This window comes from Dipteris shenzhenensis, chromosome 20 (assembly GCF_047967505.1).
Source record: "Dipteris shenzhenensis isolate YYH24624 ecotype China chromosome 20, Dip_SZ_1.0, whole genome shotgun sequence".
NCBI classification, from domain to species: domain Eukaryota; kingdom Viridiplantae; phylum Streptophyta; class Polypodiopsida; order Gleicheniales; family Dipteridaceae; genus Dipteris; species Dipteris shenzhenensis.
In genome coordinates this window covers 16,360,068-16,378,943 of record NC_141615.1, presented here as the reverse complement: position 1 = coordinate 16,378,943, position 18,876 = coordinate 16,360,068, and the positions used below count along the sequence as shown (strand labels likewise).

The following is an 18,876-nucleotide window of genomic DNA, read 5'->3' as shown; positions in this document are numbered from 1 at the left end:
CTGCCGAACTGCAACCTCAAATCTCTGGTGGAAGAAGGAACCATCGGGTCGCTGTAGCATGATGTGGTCATCTGAAATATTAGGGTCCTGGACAATGACCCTAACCTTGGGTACCCCATCCATCCTGACCGCCTCAGCAACCGAAGAGGGCTCGCCAGGAAGAGGGGGGATCTCTGCTACACACCAAACCTCTCGCCAATAACTGAAAGAAGCCGGTGATAAACTGAGGGGAGACCAAGAAACCTGATGAAAACAAAAACTCCCTGCTTGTCCTCTTCAACTGGGTCAAAGCCGAGTTGAAAGGGAAACAAAAAAATCCTCCTGTAGCCTAGAACTAGAAACCCGGCCTGTAGCAGGTCTCTCGTGATGTCTGGGAAATCTAGGCACACCTGAAAGAAACCTCGTCCCAACAAACGAACATCCTTAAGGTGGGGGGCGAGCTCCTGGGGAAGCACCGCAAGCATCCAATCTCTAGCTTGTGACCGGGAGGGGTGGGAGCCATGGATACGTGCGAAGAGAGTCATGGAACACTCATGCTCCAAATCCTTTTGCAACTGCTGGAGCTCATCTTTTGAGAAAGTGACGGTTCTCGCGGCCGGTGTGGGCGGTAACGGATTGACTGAGTGGGAACCCATTCGTCAATCGAGGTGGAAAAGGCCGATTCAAACGCAAGGAAGAACTCCGTTTGCTTTCCTGAAGCCCAGGAGACCCAGGTAGGGGGGAGGGGACAGAGAAGGCAGCGCACGGGGGAGGAGGCAGCGCGCGGGGGGAGGCTGCAGCAGCAAGGGAGGGGAGTCGGGGGGGGGAGGCATGGGGTAGGGGGGAGGGGAGGGAGGAGAAGCAAGGAGGGGAGGGAGGAGGCGGGGGGAGCAGCAGGTAGGAGGGAGGGGAGGGAAGAGGCAGCACGCGGGGGAGGAGGCAGCGCGCAGGGGAGGAGGCAGCGCACAGGGGGGGGCTGCAGCAGCGAGGGAGGGGAGTCGGGGGGAGCAGAAGGTAGGGGGGAGGGGAGGGAGGAGAAGCAAGGAGGGGAGGGAGGGGGCAGCAAGGAGGGGAGCAGGAAGGAGGGCAGCAGGAGCAGCGGGTAGCAGCAGCAGCGGGGGAAACTTTCAAACTCAATCTTACTTACATCACATTTGTTATTATATTCTTTTAATTCTAAACTTTATATTACATTTGATATGATAATTATTCTGTACGTGCTCTCTTGAAGTTTTTGAGTTTCAAAGAACAAGGGCATGCTTTCTGTTCCAGCTGCAGGAGATAAAACAAGCTATGCAAACAAGCATTCAAGCTAAGGCACCACTCACAAAAGAAAAGGTGAGCACAATTTTTATGTCCATCTATTGAGATGATATATGCATTTCAATCTGTGCTTTTGTCAAGGACGATACTGCGATGAGGCAGTGCCTGTCCTTGCAAGGATGTAAAGACATAGAATACAGTGGTACATGGATACAATCGAAAGATGTATTACAGTCATATAATTAAAAGATAACATTGAAGAGGGGTCTTGATATGCCCATATTATTTCCTTTTTTCCTATAAAAAGATCATTCAAATGAACTCACTTAAATCATTACTGGGTCTGGGTCCTCAGCTTCAGGAGTTAGAGAATCTGTTCACAGCTGGTGATGCGAACCAAGATGGAGTCTTGACATTTACTGAATTTAGAGAGATTATAAGCACAGCTGATCCATCAGTATCCACTCAAAGTGCATTGAGAATGTTTAGGGAGACCCTTTTGCTGATGCCAGACGGTGGAGACAGCATCAGCCCTCAAGCATTTGCCACTGTTGCCCATGGCCACGGCATCAATGCACCTCCTACAGTTGTGTTCAACCTTTTGAAAAAGACTTGGAGCCAGGTATAAATGTTCATAAATTTAAGCCTTCAATCATTGCAGTCTTCTCTTTTTAATTGGTATCTGTGTTCTAGAGTATGTATACTTCAAAGTGTACTGTGCATGGTCAGTAACGTCAGTAAGCAATATCTAGGCAGTTTTGTACAGGCTTCAAGTTGGCCCTTGTATTAGACTGGCAAATGGTTTCTCCTTCAGCCAATCACACCTCCCCTCCAACGGCCGTGAATGCATCCATGGCTGTCTTCCTTCTAGGAGCCAAGCTCGTGGTTCGATGATAGCCCTTCCCCCGGATATTTCTGCACATTTTTTAGGATGTTCGACTCTTGGGGAGAGGTTTCTTCTAGGTGGTTTTTGGTTCTGCTGAGATTGCCTCCTCTGTTTTGTATTAGTCAATAAAGATTTATCTTACTTCCATTTCACAGGTTTTGATCTGGTTAAGGAGGGCAAAAATTTCACTTCTATTTTCATCAAATTCCTTGGACTTCCTCTACAGCATAGTCTCCTTCCTACCATCGGAGCCCTTTTTGGTGTGGTTTGTGAGGTACCTCCTCTTCTTAGATTTCCCTCTTTAATGCAGAGGTAGTCAAGATGGATGGGGTGCTACATGTTAGGGTCATTCTCTCTGACCCTAACATCTTTGAGGACGACTTCAGGCTTGAGCATCCAGATAGTCCCTCTTTATGTAGAGATTGAGATCGTGGGACGACAGGGCTAGTGCCACATTTGTAGAACTTTTGGGCACTTTGCCAAAGATCCCAAAGAGTTCACTTCTTCCTCAAGTCGATAGGGTCCTTACCACTACTTCTGCACCTCCGCAACAAAGGTGGATTCACTACTAGGTTAGGGAAGCAGCTCCAAGCTTCTTCCTCAAGTACATGAGGATTGCTCACTAGAATATTCAAGGTCTTGGCGGTATTCCCCATCGTCGCCGTGGATAGTTGATATGAAATTAGCTTCGTCCAGGTGTCTCAAGGGGATCCATTGATGTTCTCTCTATCCAAGGAATTGGATGATAGGGATTGGAAGAAGTCAAGTAAATTACTTTTTGGTCACACTTGGTGCCCTTGGCACTAGACAAAGAACTTGCATTTCAGTTTCAACACTACTCTCTGCCTTGCAATTGGCCATGGCTTCATTGTTTCTTCTAGAGCATAGTGGATTATCATTTGGTTGATGGGGATAAGACTGGCTTTCTTAATATTTATGCCCCCAACAACAAGGGAAAGAGGTTCTCCTTTTAAAGGACGTGCTCGCTTCAGCCCCTACAACACAACGGACTAATCGTTGCCTATCATAGGTTTGATGCCACTACATCCTCGTAACACCTTGGGCTTGATCCTTGTTGGAAGCAGGTGGTGGGAGAGAGAAGAAGATGCGAGGCAAGCTGAAATTATATTCATGCATGGTGAATGAACCGATTACAACAGCCTCATTTTATAGTTTGAGGGCAATCTTTTTTTATGTCTACTGACCAATCGCATATAGCCTAATGACATACTACTGACCAATTACATGCAAGCTAGTGACACATCACTCAAGGTCAAGTGACTCTTGACCCTTCACAAAGGACAAGGTGCACACACCATTGAGTACCTTCACAATGACACTCTAACCTTAGAACCTTAGTCACACAAAACACAACCTTAGGCTCTGATTTATCCAACATAACCCCCTTCAGAGCAAGGGTGGTGAGATCCAATACACCAGAGATGACCATATTGACTCCCTACCGCAATGCTGGAGATACTAGTATCCAACACCCCCCGTGTGATAGCATATCTACCAATCAGCTTGTGACCTATATCACTCTGTCTCTGAACTGAGTACAAGATAATTCATCGAATGCTTGGAACTGAGCCTACCCCAAAAAAAAAAAAAAACATTTATGGGGGATTACCTAGGGCAGAGTACCCGACTCAAACAATATCTAGAAAGCCCACGCATCCTTGATCTCGCAGCAGATATGTCGGCTTCTGGTGCTCGGGGTCTTCGACTCCTACTAGATTAGCATGATGTGCTTGTTGTTCTTGTTCTTTCTTCTTGAAGCAAAAGGCTTCTTTATGACCAAGACGCTTGCAAAAGTGGCACTGAATCTTCTTTCCTGCCTTCCACTGAGATGAAGAGCAAGAGCTTGATCGAGGGAGATAGTGTTTTTGTCCTTCTCGTCCTTATTGCAACAGTCTTTCTCAAGAATTAAAGCAACCATATCTTCAAAAGTAGTACTAGCCACACGAAGTACTTCAAGAGTGGATTCAAAGCGTGAAACATGCTCCTCATGAGAACCACCATTTTGTCTTCATCATCCGGTTCACATTTAAGGCCTGCTAGCTGAGTAATAAGGGAATACATAGTAGCGAGATGATCACTGAATTCATCTATATCAGCCATCTTCAGATCATAAAACTTAAGCTTTAGAAATGCTTTAGAATTAGTAATCTTGTTACCAAAAATGCATTGGAGATTATCCAGATCTGATTGGTATCAGCCAAACCAAGCCCGATAATAGCGATCGCCTTTTGATTCTTCTGCTTCCAGCTTTTATATTCGGTGATTTTTCTGAAGAGGGTGATTCGTCATCACAAGAGACTTAACTCCCAGAGGCCTTCCTGCATAAGAATTAATTTGCCAGCAATCCCCTTCACCTCTAGAGTGGAGATTTCTAGAGCAGCGGTCCCCTTCACCTCTCAGCGACACTAAGGTCTGGTATGATTATGCACGCACACTATACGACATCCTAAATCAGCCAGCTCCTGACCTCTCACATACACCTCGTCCCAATTCGTGTACACTCTTCACTAAGGGGGGTGTTAAGGATGCTGTGATGAAGCTTCATAATGGCCAAGCGAAAGATCATGAGGGCCTATGCACTAAACTCATTACATATGGGATTAATATCCTAGCCCCAATCCTAGCAAAGCTCTTTGATGAAGCTGTTTGCCTTGGCTTCCTATGCACTTGGACTATTAATACTATCTCACCCATCCACAAGGCAGGGGATCCCATGAGCCCGGGGAACTACATGAACATTATGATCGGGCATGTCATGTCCAAGATTTATGCATCAGTGCTTGATTACGAGGTCAGTTGATTCGCAGAGATGCAGGGGCTTAGAGCACATGGACAGGCTGGATTACGACATGGTCATGAGACCATGGATCACATTCTCACACTCAGATGTATTATTAAGGCGGCGAGGGCACGGAAGCAGAGGGTTTATTATTGCTTTGTGGATTTTTGCAAAGCCTTTGATACGGTTGCGAGAGCTTGCCTTGTCAGGCACTTGTAGGATTTGGGTTATGATCAGGTGATTATTGGGCTGTCATGGCAATTTATGAGAGAGTCTTAAGCAGAGTTCGGATATGGTCTAGATGGATAGACAATATTTTGAGTACTATTAGGTTCAAACAAGGGTGTCCTCTATCACCAACGCTGTTTGGCCTCTATATTGACGAGCTTGAGACAGTTATGCAGGCACTAGGAGGGGGCTGGTTTCTCTCTTGCTGGCACTATTCAGATCTTGCTATATGCAGATGATGTGGTACTCCTATCGTCCTTAGGAGAGGGCCTCCAGAGGCACTTAGATACACTACAGTCTTTCTGTGAGTCGCATGATTTGAAGATCAACCTAGGTAAAACCAAGGTTATGATCTTCAATACATCTTGGGTCGCTATGCATCAAGAGCAGTTTACTTTTGATGGATCACGAGTTGAGTTTGTCTCATCATACGTATACTTGGGGGTTCTCTTTTTTGAACCTATTTTCACCACGAGACGGCGATGCAGGCTCGCTTGAGAGGGTACGCCTCGTTGGCCAGATTAGAGAGGCAGTGCTTCTGCTCACACTTTCAGGTTCCTCGGTCCAAGTGCTTACTTTTTGACTCCCTGTTGGTCCGACCAATGGGAATGTATGGCATCCCTTGTTGCTGGGGGCCGGATCTGTCCGATACTGAGTAGGCTTGTATGTAGTGAGTACAGGTTCTCATTATATCACGGATGATTCATAGTAAGCCATCAATTCCTCACCAGATCATCCAGGCTGAGTTTGGATCTCCTCCATTGCAACTCGATGCAGCATTTCAGGTCATCACCTACCTATATCGTGTTAGGGCATATGGGGATTGTACCTCTGGATGCAGCATATTACCGTGGCTAGCATCATCCTCTTCTATGGCACTATTAACTGCAGGTGACCAGAGATGCTGGTTTGCACACATAGTGAGGTGGTTTGAGCGACTGGGGCTCCACATGGACAGACTTCCTTCCTTCCAATACAACATTGATGCACCATTCTCCCCACTCCGGTATCATGAGGTCAACCAGGTCATACGTGAGGATCTTCTGCAGTTGCATACCTTCCGGACCTGGTTGGAAAACCAAATGAGCTCCCAGTGAAGTGCAGCTTCTACAGAGATCATTGCCTACATATCTCAGATGAGGGGTTTATTCACCCACCAGGATATACACGGATTCATCTACCCCATTCACTAAGGATCTCTATTGGGTAGTTTCGGGTATCGTCACATAGCCTTCGTATTGAGAGTGGCTGGGCACAACAGATCAGAATTTGGCAACCGCATAACACAGGAATCTTGAGCTGCTCCTCTCCCCGTGAGCTACTGCCCTCCCCCTCTCCCTCTCTCAGCCAGCCCCCTCTCCCTCTCCCTCACCCTCGCTGCCCCCCCTCTCCCCCCCTCGCTGCTCCTCCTCTCTCTCCCCTCTCGCCAGCCCCCTCTCCCTCCTCCCTCACCCTCCCTCTCTCCTTCCTCCTCCCTCACCCTCCCCTTTCCCCCCGCTGCCCCCTACCTCTCCCTCCCCGCCCTCCCTCTCTCCCATCCCCCCGCCCCCTTCTCCTCCCCCGCCCCCTCCCTTGCCATCCCTCTCCCCCCTACCTCTCCCTCCCCGCTGCCCCCTACCTTTCCCTCCCCGCCCTCCCTCTCCCCCACCCGCCAGCCCCCCCACCCCCTTCTCCTCCCATGCCCCCTCCCTCGCCTCCCTCCCCCCCCCCGCTGCTCTCCCCCCCCCCCCCTCCTAACCCACCGTCCTTTCCTCTCCCCCCCCCCCCCCAATTCCTCTCCCCCGCCCTCCCTTTCCCTCCCCGCCAGCCCCCTCCCTCCCTCCTAACTCCCCCTTACCCCCAAAAAATAAAATAAAATAAAATAAAAAGAGGGAAAAAAAAAATCCTCCCCGACCACCCTCTCCCCCCTTCCTTCCTAGCTCAGCTCCCCTACGCCTCCCCCTTCAGCCTACCTCCATCTCCCCCCCTCAATCTTTCCTCTCCTTCCCTTCCCCTCTCTCCTACCCTCTCTTTCTCCTTCTTGCTGCGCCCGTGTTCCAGGGTGTCCTGGGCAGTAGTTTCACGGATGGAGTTTATTTCAATGTTGGAATCGGCCTTTTCACACCGATTGGCGAATGGATCCCCATTCAGCCAATCTCCGTCCACTTCCACTGGCTGCTGCGAGAACAATCATTTTTTCAGAAGACGAGTTGAAGCAGCTCAAGAAAGATGTGGAATTAGAGGGCTCCACATCACTTTTCGCCCGCATCTTTGGGTCACACCCTTCCAGATCACAGGCTAGAGACTGCTGGGTGCTCGGCATTACCAGGAGATCTCGCCCCACACCTCAGGGATATTCGCGACTTCTGGGACGTGGATTCTTCCAAGTGGTTTTTGACTCCCACGAGTCCACAGCCCTTGTTCTCAAAGATAATCCCCTGGCTTTGGGTTCAAGGAGGATCTTTCTTTTACCCTACACCTTGGGCTTTGATCCGATTGAGGAGGAGAGGCAGGTCACATCACTGTTCATTAGATTTCCTGGTCTTCCTCAGGTCTACCATCGACTGCTTGCCACTATCGGAGCCACATTCGGAGTGGTCACTAAGATCCCCCCCCTTCCTGGCATGCCTTCCTCCTCAGCAGAGGCAGTCAGTGCAAACAGGGTGCCTCGTGTTACGGTCATTGTCTCTGACCCTAACATCTCAAATGACCACATCATGCTTCAGCGTCCAGACGGCTCTCTCTTTCAACAGAGAGTCAAGACTTCAGGTAGACAGGACCAGTGCAGGATTTGCAGGACCCTTGGTCACTTTTCTAGAGACTGCCCAAGGAAGAGAAAAAGGCCCAAGAGGTCTTCTGGTGTGGCTCCTTCACGTACTACCCCGACTGCACCTCCCCAGCACCCTCCCCAGCACCCTATACCATGCAATCCAAAACCACCAGGAGTAGCAGGGCGCCCTGCTTCGCGCTCCCCAGGACCATTAGGGACAGCAGGGCGCCTAATGCTCGCAGCACACCCACTACCACGGTAGAGAGCTATCAGAGCGGCTCCCTTACCTCAGGAGGAGACCTTTGATCCTGTTCAGACAGACGCCTTCCATACTCTAGAGGTGGATGTTGCTGCAGCCCCAGACACCACAGCTCCACACCAGGAGGGGCCCTCAGATGCACCAGTCCCAATCACCTTGGTTTCTGACCACGAGGGGGCTACAAGTACTTATTCCCCGTAGACTGTTCCTGCCACAGTCAAGACAACCGAGAAAGTGCAGGCACAGATGAGGACTCTAGATTCCTCTTCAGCCCAGCCATAGGCCTCCTCAGCCCCCAGCTCCAGTTCTGCTGATAGAGGCCTAGCAGGTCCTTCTCCTCCATCTTCCACGAGTGCAGGTCTTCTTCGCACTCCTCAGCCAGACTTGCTTATCAAGAACTCTTTTTCGACACTGGCAGATTCGGCTACTTTCATGGATGATGATGAGTTTGTGCCCTCCACCTTAGGGGTGCCGGTCATTGGGATTCCTTTTGATAGGGCCTCCCCTTCAGTAGGTGTGGGGATCCTTTCACCTGTTGAGTTTCCTGCCCTCAGCAAGAGTGTTTCGACCCAGGGGAAGCTGGTCTCCTCTACTAGGTCGGGTAAGCCTTTCCATCCAGCATCCTGCTGTCGATGAGGATAGTCAGCTGGAACATACAGGGCCTAGGCGGAGTTCCACACCATCGCCGTAGGCAGCTGATCCAGAATCAGCTTCATCCAGGTGTCACTGGAGGTGCTATTGATATCCTTTTTATCCAGGAACACAAGTTGGATGCCGGTGATTGCTCTAAGTCTGGCAAACTGCTTTCAGGACATACCTTCTAGTCGCCTGCTCTGGGCACAAGGGGAGGTACTTGCATTTCGGTCTCTCCTTCTATTCTCCCCTTGGGTGCTGGTCATGGTATTATCTCCCCCTCTAGAGCTCAATGGATCATTATTTTGATTGGAGGGCATAAGATTGGTCTTCTCAATCTTTATGCTCCCAACAACAGAGGGGAGCGGATCTCCTTTTGGAAGGAGTTACTCTCTTGGGCCCCCATTGCAGATTCTTGGATCATTGGTGGTGACTTCAACATGGTTGAGTTGTCTTCAGACAAAAAGGGAGGCAGACATGGTGGAATTCATTCTTTGGAGAGGGCAGCCTAGGATGCCTTTCTCTTTCAGTACAGTGGCAGGGACATTTGGTTGGATGATGCCTTTCATGTTATGCCACAGTCACTCCTGTACTCTTGGTCGAACAGGAGAATACACTTGCCCATCCATGCACGTATTGACAAATTTTATGTAGACAATTGGGCACTTGATAGAGGAGGATCTATATGCATTTCTACAGGGTTTCCACCTCAGATCATTTTCGAGTGGTGTTGCAATTCTTGAGCCTCATCGGAGAGGACGCTTTGCCAGTGTCAGGATTCCGGATGCTTTTTATGCAGAGGAGAGCCTCACGGAGGATATTTTATAGATTTAGGTTTCTCACATACAGGGTGGAGCTGTCCGCCCATCTCAGATAGCTGCAGCCTTATCCAGATTAGTGACTATTATCATACAGTCGTTGATTCCAGGAGACGTGAGATTCTCAAACGTGAGATTGATATACGCCAGCAGTTAGCGTCCCTTCAGAGGGAAGAGCAGAAGAGGCCCACAGATTTTTGGATTCAGGAGCGCCTTGCTGCAGCAAGGGCTCATATGCAGACATTGTTGGATCAGAGAGCAGAATATGCCTTTCATGCTCGGGAATCCTTTTAATTTCAGATGGGTGGCAGGGTCAACAAACACTTTTTCTCTACTCATGGGCCCAGACATGGTAGAGATAGTGTCTCACAGCTTGTTGACTCAAACGGGGTGTTACAGTCAGATCCTGATGTTGTCATGCGTGTAGTTTCAGATTTTTTTGCATCCCTTCTTACTGCAGATCCGGGCACACAGGCTATAGATGATGCCATAGAGGTTATTTGGCAGTGTATCCCTGTATTGGTGAAGGATGAGATGTATGTTTCTTTGGATGCACCTTTCACCAATGCAGAATTCAAGACTTCATTACTTGCCCTTCACAAGGGCAAGTGACTTATTCCTTCCTTTTTGGGACCAGATTGGTGATCACATCACATCAGCCCTTCCTTTTTTATTACTTTTTGGGACCAGATTGGTGATCACATCACATCAGCCCTGTAGGGCGTGTGGGACTCTGGTGAGATGCCAGACTCACTTACAGAGAGTCTCATTCATCTCATCCCAAAGGGGGGTAATAGGAATCTTGTGTCTCAATGGAGACCCATCACTCTATTGGGCATCTTTTACAAGATTCTGGCGAAAGCCATCAGTCTGCGGCTACAGGTTTTTCTTTTAGATTTGATTCATGACACGCAGACAGGGTTTGTGCATGGCAGAAGTATTTTTGATAATATTTTCTCATTTTGGGAGGCCTCAGAATGGGCCATGCAAAGCCGCCAGAGATTGGCCATTCTACTCTTGGACTTTGAGAAAGCTTACGACAGAGTAGACTGGGATTTTTTAGAGGGTACTCTATCTCGCTTTGGTTTTTCAGATGCATGGACTAGAGGAGTATCCTCTCTTTACTGATCAACCCATAGCCAAGTGCTCATTGGGGGGGTAAGAGGGGACAGGTTTCAGATTTCCATATCAGTCCGCCAGGGATGTCCTCTTGCCCCTTTTCTTTTTCTGTTTGTGGTGGAAGCTATGAGTATCTACATTAGATCTCAAGCTGATATTTATGGGCTGAGGCTTCCTATCCGCCGGGAAGAAGAGCTCCGCTGTTTTTTTGGATGCCTCCCCCAGGACACTCACTTCCTTCCGGACAGCCTTGGATTTATTTTGCACAGCTGCAGGTGCACACATTAATTGGCATAAATCCAATGGTTTTTGGATTTGCGATGATGACACCCCGGATTGGGGGGTATTGATTTTGGCTTCACTTGGGTACAGAGGGGCGTCTCCGTTAGATATTTGGGCTGCCACGTTGGGATGGGCATCTCTTCTTCACAACAGTTTGCTCTGGTGTTGGAGAGCATCAGAAGAAAGATCCTTTTCTGGAGCTCAGCCAAACTTGACTTGGCTTCCAGGGTGGTGGTGTGGTTAACCAGGTTCTTCTAGCCACAGCTTGGTTTGTTTGCTCTTGTTGGTGCCACTCTAGGGATTGTATCACTCAGCTTAAGAGGCCTATACGAAACTTTTTATGGAGTGGTCTAGATGGCACATCTGATTTACAGCGAGGGTGGCTTGGGAGACCTTGATTCTTCCTACAAGAGAGGGGGGTTTGAATATCATCGACCTGGATCTACAGTGCAGAGCTTTACTCTGCAAGGTCGTTGTGAGAGGACTTATGCCAAGGCAAGAGCCTTGGAAGGATTTCTTTATCAGATGCATACAGTCTCGCACACCCACTTTAGGAGAGGATTGGACACACAGTACCAGATGGGTTTTCACCAGAGCCCACCTCAGATCTCCCTCTTCCCCTCTTATGGTTGCTATCCTGAAAGCATGGGCCAGCGTCAGGAGTACTCTTCGTAGAATTCCCCCATCCACCCGTGAAGAGATTGAAAGGCAGCCTATCATGTGGAATGATAGGATTTTGGATGAGCATGGCTGACCACTTGGAGCTTCTCCTTACATGCAGTGGCCAAGATGGGAGAGGGGCCCTGCATCTACTGCGGGAGCATGGAAAGCCTTCCGGAAGCTTCCTGCAGACCGACAAGCCTAGATGGTTCTTAATCTCAGAGGGAGTCCAGGGAGAGTCCGACAGATTGATGCAGCCTTGCCCTTGGATTAGGTGGACACAGATGACATGCCTATTACTTGCTCCACCTGGATGGGGGCATTTTCCAGACTGGGAGTTCCTTTACAGGTGATTGTTGTTCATGACACACATGAGGATGCCTTAGTCTTTGATGTTTCTTCGGAAGGCAGGCTGTTGAGATCCACAGACGATATCTTGTTGGAAGTACCGTTTCAGCCAGTCAGGATAGTGGGCTTCATGGAGCATGGCTCTCTTTCACAGTGGTACTTCTCATCACCCTGGGCTCATGGAGGCTGTGGCTCTATGGAGGTGTCCCAATTAAGTTTTTGCGGTGGGACCCTGGGGAATGGGAATGGATAGACTTGTTTTTCATGGCATTTGACTTTATATGTGCATACATCAGCTCCACGCAAATAGACATCTTAGCTCAAAGCTCCTTTGTTGGTGCTGCATCTTTATCCCATAAGTTTATCCATTGCAAGGCCCAGCTCTTGTTAACCATTTTTCCTAGCGCACATGCTTTTTGCTTGTCCATTTGATACTTCTGATCCACCAATTCTTTATCTGAATGAAGCAAAAACTTTAATGCCCCTGGTTGACTATTTCTTCAAGCTTCCCTGCTTGTTCTTACCAAAAAATCATTCTCCATTTAGTAAATTCTGGCAAACCACCTTTACTATTTTTTTAGTACTACATCTCAATGGCCTCCACCAAATAATTGACATAACCTTTATAGCTTTCTAGTTCTTGTTTACCTCGTGTTCAAGTGACTCAAAGGATATCATACCAGATTCGAATGCAATGCATAGATCCATAATACATTGAAAGATTGTGTGAGGACAAAATATGATGTATGCATAATCCTTGTATTTATTGATGGCTCTTGTAACTTCTTGAAGACTTTGCTGAACATCATTTACAACAGTTGTCAAGCACCTATATAATCATGTTTGCTTTCCTAAGTACTCGGTAGTGGGTCTCTTACCCTTTGAGGGTAGTGGCTTCCTACACCCAATCCATAACTCTCTTGCTTTAAAAAGAACCTCTGAAAGAGTTGACTTCTTCTTCTTTTGAAAATGTGCATTATTGAGCCTCAAGTATTCCAATATATACTTCGAGTCATATTTGAATAAACAAATATAAGCGATGACTCTTGAAAACTTTTGCATGTACTCCTCAGATGGTAAGTTTCCTCTTCTGGTCTCCTCAAATGCAATTCTACATGCCTCATAGACTCTGTTGCCCATCAATAGGCTCAAACCTACACCTTTCAAGGAATCTCTGTCTAGATAGCATATACTTCTTTTCATCATCATCCTTGTATCCTGCTCGTTTGCATGTGTGCGAAAAGGCACATCATATAACATTGGATCATCAATTGCAAACTTCTTGAATAACATTGGACATAGCGTGATATTATGGGAGCTGGTGTTTTGGCCCGCCTTCCATCCTCATATAACTTTCTTGCAAACTTCTCATCTATATTTCGTTGATTGGTAAACAAAGTAGCTCAATTGATGTGTGTTGTTTGTACTGTGAATACAATGAGAATCCCCATATATACCCTTCATCACCATCGGAGTGTAGATCAACATTTATAAAAGTATCTACAAGTAGTGATTCTGTAAGCTTGGCATCTTGAGCTTCTTCATCCTCACTATCCCCGTCATCATCATCCAACCTCTCACCATTACAGTTCCAAACTGCTAATTTGAGCAACTTCTATGTGCCCAGCCCATCATTTCTGAACCATCATAATTCCCCCTCTTCTTTATCCTCCTCATCATCTCTATTTGATCTTATTGTCCTCTTGCGTATGACCACTTTCCCATCTCTATAGACCGCCCATTTTCCTTCCTATCTTGCTGCCATTACCTTCACCATACCCTCCCTATGATGTTCCTGCTGTAGTATGGTGAGATCATCGTCTAGGAAGGTCCTCGTGCCCTTCAGCGTAGCTCTCATGCTCATGAAAGTGGACCTGTCTCCTTTAGTTCGGAACTTGATCACTTAGCACTAGCGGCCTTGTGGGGGCATCTGCTTTGCCTACCCTCCAAGCAGCCTCGCATGTGATATTGACTCCCATTTTGGTAAACAGAGATTTTACATCATCCATAGGGGTGTCACCCAATGGTAGGCCTCTAACAAGTGCATTTAATGCCTTGCTGTCCCGCCTTTTATCCTCTTCAAGGGCCATCTGAGATGATCTCTTTTTTAGGAGCTGCTGTGCTTTTCTTCATCACGTCCTTCCATTCTAACATTTTGGCTCCCCCCTTGCTGATTTGCAGTTTTAATTCAGTGTGCTTCCCTTGCATAGCGGACTGCATAGCCGCTATGTCTTTGTGGAGATTGGCATTCTCATTTTTCAGCTCATCCATTGCATTGCATCTGTCCTCAGGAATCCCTTTCAATTCTGAGCTGCTGCATTTCCAACTCCATTGCTTGCATCTTATCTGTGAGGCATGTTTTCTTTATCTCCCATTCGTCTCTCTTAGATTTTTCTCTTCTCCATTCTTCTTGGAGTTTCCCGCTGTGTTTCTTCACCTCGTTTAGCACTTTATCCATGACTGACTTTTCACTAAGTAGGGCCACATTAGTTGCAGTTCGTCTATTTTCTCAATAAGAGTAGTGCAGATTTTACCGAGGCTAGCTAGGACATTTGCTGCTGTCTTATTAGTTGTGCCAGATGAATATGTCTGCATAGCGCTGTCCAAGGCCTGTTTTCCCCATTTGTCTTCGACACAACCTCATCGGCATGATGAGAGAGGGTTGCAGAGGCCACCCGCAACATGGATCAATGTACAAAGGTAGAACCTATTTAGGTAATTTTTTCGTATGCCATTGCCCCATTGTGAGCCCTAGTCCAGGGACAAGCCAGGCACAAGCTATGTAGGTCAGTCTCTGAACCTAAGGGTCAGTTACAGTCCACTTGTACCCATGGAGAACTGTGTAGGTAGTCAGGTCCTATCCTAGGTTGGTTAGGTCACAAGTTAGGATAAGATTAGGTCAAGTGGCCGGCCTTAGGGCTACCATTTGGGGTTGTACAAGCTTTTGTAGGCCAGCCTGACCGCCTAAGGTCAGCCCTATGGGCTGACCAAGACAATAAAAAACAGCAGACCAACCAGAATCGGTCAACGGACCAGCCCGGTCGGTCAAATGGCTGTTCCGGTTGGCCATAACCAGGCCTATATAAGGGGCCTTAGTTCCCCCATTCCTTCCATTCAGTTCTGGCTTTGATCCTTTTTTGTTCCAGCCTGTTGCAGCCTAGGTTCAGCCTTGCTTATCTGTGTGATTCAGCCACCAATCAATGCAGCAGAGGCACAACTTGGACAGCAGCAAGCAGAGGCGAGTTTGGGTCTGTTTCAACAGTCTATACCTCAGTTCATATTTCAGCATTCTCTTTCTCAGGTCTTTCAGTTCATTCCTACCTGAGCCCATCTCTCTCACTCACACAGACACCTGCTTTCCTTGTGGTGGACGGCACTGGCCTCATACTCAGCTTGTCAAAGTGTCGTACATTGATGGTGTGGACAGCATTGAGGCCTTGATAAAGGGTTTGGAGCTGTTCTCAAGTCAACAGCATGCTCCACTAATCTAACACATGTGGGAGACCATTTGGAGGCTTCCAAATACAGTGGAACATCTGCATCAAAGATTGAGTAGTCATTACAACAAAGGTTGCACCAGAAGGTGGAAAAGGGGCTGCTGCAGGGTTACGTCAGATATGGTTGAGGATATAGCAGTGGCTGCAGTAGAGGCTACTGCAGAATGTACAGTAGGGCTCCTACTAGGTTATCGCTGCTCTAGAAGATGCTAGGGTAGAGTATGTAACTAGGTATGTCCTAGGAGGGAATGCTGCGGTGGGACATATAGAGTATGCAAATGCTTCGGTAGAGAATGTTGCTGCAGCAGAGTATGCACTAGGTGGAAGAGAGGCTGAACTAGCTGAGTAGAAACTAGTATGCACAGGCTGAGGAATGGTAGCTTCTTGAAAAAAAAAGATTGAAAAGTAGCTAGAAAACAGGTTGAACCAGAAGGTGGAAGAGAGGCTGTACAAGCAGAGTATGCAAATTGCAATAGTATGCACTAGCTGCTATTTAAAGATTGAATAACAACTGTAGAAATAGTTGTCCTAGTAGGTAATGCTGATATATTAGAGCAATAGCACCTGTAGAGTATGCAGACAATTTGGCAGACAACGCTGTCATAGCAGAGTATGCACTAGGTAGAAGGAGGCTGAACTATTAGAGTATAAACTAGTATGCACTAGCTTCTATTCAAAGATTGAATAGCAGCTATAGAGCTAGTTGTCCTAGCAGGGAATGCTGCTATAGACTAGTATACATATTACAGTAGGACATGTAACTAGTATGTACTAGCTGCTATTCAAAGATTGAATAGCAGCTAGAGAGAGATTTTTCCTGGTGGGGAATATGCTATAGTAGATGATGCAGTAGGACCTACAGAGTATGCAGATGTTTTGGCGCTATAGCCGAGTAAGTACTATGTGGAAGAGAGGCTGAACTAGCAGAGTATGCACTAATATGCAGTAGATGTATTATAGCAACTAGAATGGAGGCTGAACCGAAGGCAGAGACAATGTTGTAGCTGAGCATGCACACTAGTATGCAGTAGATGCTATTCAAATATTGAATAGCAGGCTGAACCAGAAGATGGAAGAGAGGCTGTACTAGAAGAGTGTGCACTAGTATGCACAAGCTGCTATTCAAAGATTGAATGGTCTCTTGGAGATAGTTGTCCTAGCAGGAATGTTGCTATAGACAAGTATGCAGCAGGACATGTAGAGTATGCATACGTTCTAGTAGAGAATGCTGCTGTAACAGAATATGCACTAGATGGGAAGAGACAAACTAGTATGTAGTACCTGCTATTCAAAGATTGAATAGCAGTTAGAATAGATGCTAGACCAGAAGGTGGAAGAGAGGCTGTACTAGCAGCTGCACTGGTATGTACTAGCTGCTATTGTAAGATTGAATAGTAGCTATAGAGATAGTTGTCCTATCAGGAAATGCTTCTTTATTAATGGATGCAGTAGGACTTGTAGAGCAGGCAGATGTTCTGGCAGACAATGCTGTTGTAGAGAGTATGCACTAGGTGGAAGGGAGGCCGAACTAGCCAAGTACAAACTAGAATGCACTAGCTGCTGTTAAAGGATTGAATAGCACTAAAAGGCTGAACCAAAGGTGGAAGAGGGGTTGTACTAGCAGAGTATGCACTAGTATGCACTAGTTGCTATTGAAAGATTGAGACTCCCATTGAAATGCACCATTGCAGGCACTTCATAGTAGTTGGAAGAAGATTAGAATATTCAGCCTAAACATGGTGATGCACAACAGCCTTTGGATGCTCCAAATCAGGTCCAGGATCAGCCTATCAGTCTTTGAGGATGTGAGCTGGAAGAAGGGAAAGGAGCTGGAACAAGGGAAAGAGAATCTCCTTAAAATCTTGATGTGTTGTCTATAGTAGTAGACAAATTCCAAAAAGCTTCTCATTGTAGAAATGTTAGTGGAGTAGACCACGTCATGATTGCTTTCACCTTATCACTGTTCTAGTAGGACAAGGGCTGATTCAAGAGGACAGGTCAAGCAAACTTTGTTGATGCACTCTTATTTTTAGGATCCCAAGACCATGTCTCTTCTGGTTTGGCCCAGATGGTATGTATGGCAGCCTTCTTCGTAAGTGAATCAGGCATAGCACTAGAGTCCCAAACACTTTGCAAAGATGAAGGGATATGATAACCAATCATGTCTTTAAAAATAATGAAAGAAAGAGGGGGTCCAGTCCATCCGAACCAAAACATTTTCCCTTATATAGGGCAAGAAGAGCAGTCCTGAATTCCAGATTGGTGAAGGTGCATCAAGTTAATCCCTCATGTCTTGTTTCACCAGTTAGGTCTGCAGTAAGAAGGGAGATATAAATATGCGAAGCAATATGCATGACGGCATTAGGGTCTGGCTGTAAAACTGTGTCGTAGTCAACCAGCTTCCCCTACCTTGTCTGGTGCCAAGAGAAGAGGAAAAGTGTTTATTGACTTTGCCTCCCATTTGAAGACTGCGCTAGATGAAGACTCCCGCGCAGGAGTCAAAAGAAGTCCAAAGTCAAACTTAGACTAGCGGAGCACTCTCCTGAGCTGCTGCTCCTCCCTGCTCCTTGCCCCCTCTCCTCCAGCCCCTCCCTCAGCTCCATCCCTTGCTGCCCCCTCTCTGCTAGCCCCTCCCTTTGCATCAGCTGCTCCCCCTCCCCCGCCCTCAGCCTCTCCCCTCCTTCCCCTTCTCTCCCTCTCAGCCAGCCCCCTCACCTCTCAGCCCGCTGCCCCCTCCCCCGCTCCATCTCAGCCCTGCTCCCCCGCTTCCTCTCAGCCCGCTCCCTCTCAGCCCCCGCCCCCTCACCTTCAGCCCTACTCCCCCCCCCCGCTCCCTCTCAGCCCTGCTCCCCCTCCCCTGCTCCCTCTCAGCCCGCCCCCTCACCTCTCAGCCCGCTCCCCTCTCCCCCGCCTCTACCCTTCCTCCCGCCTCCTCCCTCCCCCTACCTTCTTCCGCCTCTACCCCCTCCCCCTGCCTCTACACCCCCGCCTCTACCCCTTCCCCTCGCCTCTACCCCTCCCTCGCCTCTACCCTTCCCCCCACCTCTACACCCCTCCCCTCTACCCGCTCCCTACCCCCGCCTCTACCCCCCGTCTCTACTTCCCTCTCCTCTACCTCCTCCTTCCCTCTCCCATCAGCTGCCCCCTCCCCTCTCAGCCCGCTTCCCCTTCCTCGCTCCTCTGCTCACTCTACCTTGCTCCCTCCCCCTGCCTCGTCCTCCTTCTACGCCGCTCCCTACCCCTGCCTTTTTTTCTTCTTTTTGTCTTCTCCCTCTTCCTTCTCTCGCAGCGTTTTTTTTGGGCGGAAGGAGCCCCAAAAATGTCAGAGTCGGCCTCCTCACCTCGATTGGCAATG

General features: G+C 47.9%; 1 protein-coding gene across 1 annotated transcript in view; it reads left to right on the top strand.

Annotated features, from left to right (window-relative positions):
• The window catches only part of LOC147889347 (uncharacterized), a 225,183-nt gene that overhangs the window by 184,207 nt on the left and 22,100 nt on the right, over nt 1-18,876 (top strand). Inside the window, exons 12-13 of the mRNA XM_087392059.1 lie at nt 1,252-1,317; nt 1,598-1,864. Coding sequence (XP_087248185.1) covers nt 1,252-1,317; nt 1,598-1,864 — 333 coding nt within the window. The remainder of the gene's footprint in view (nt 1-1,251; nt 1,318-1,597; nt 1,865-18,876) is intronic.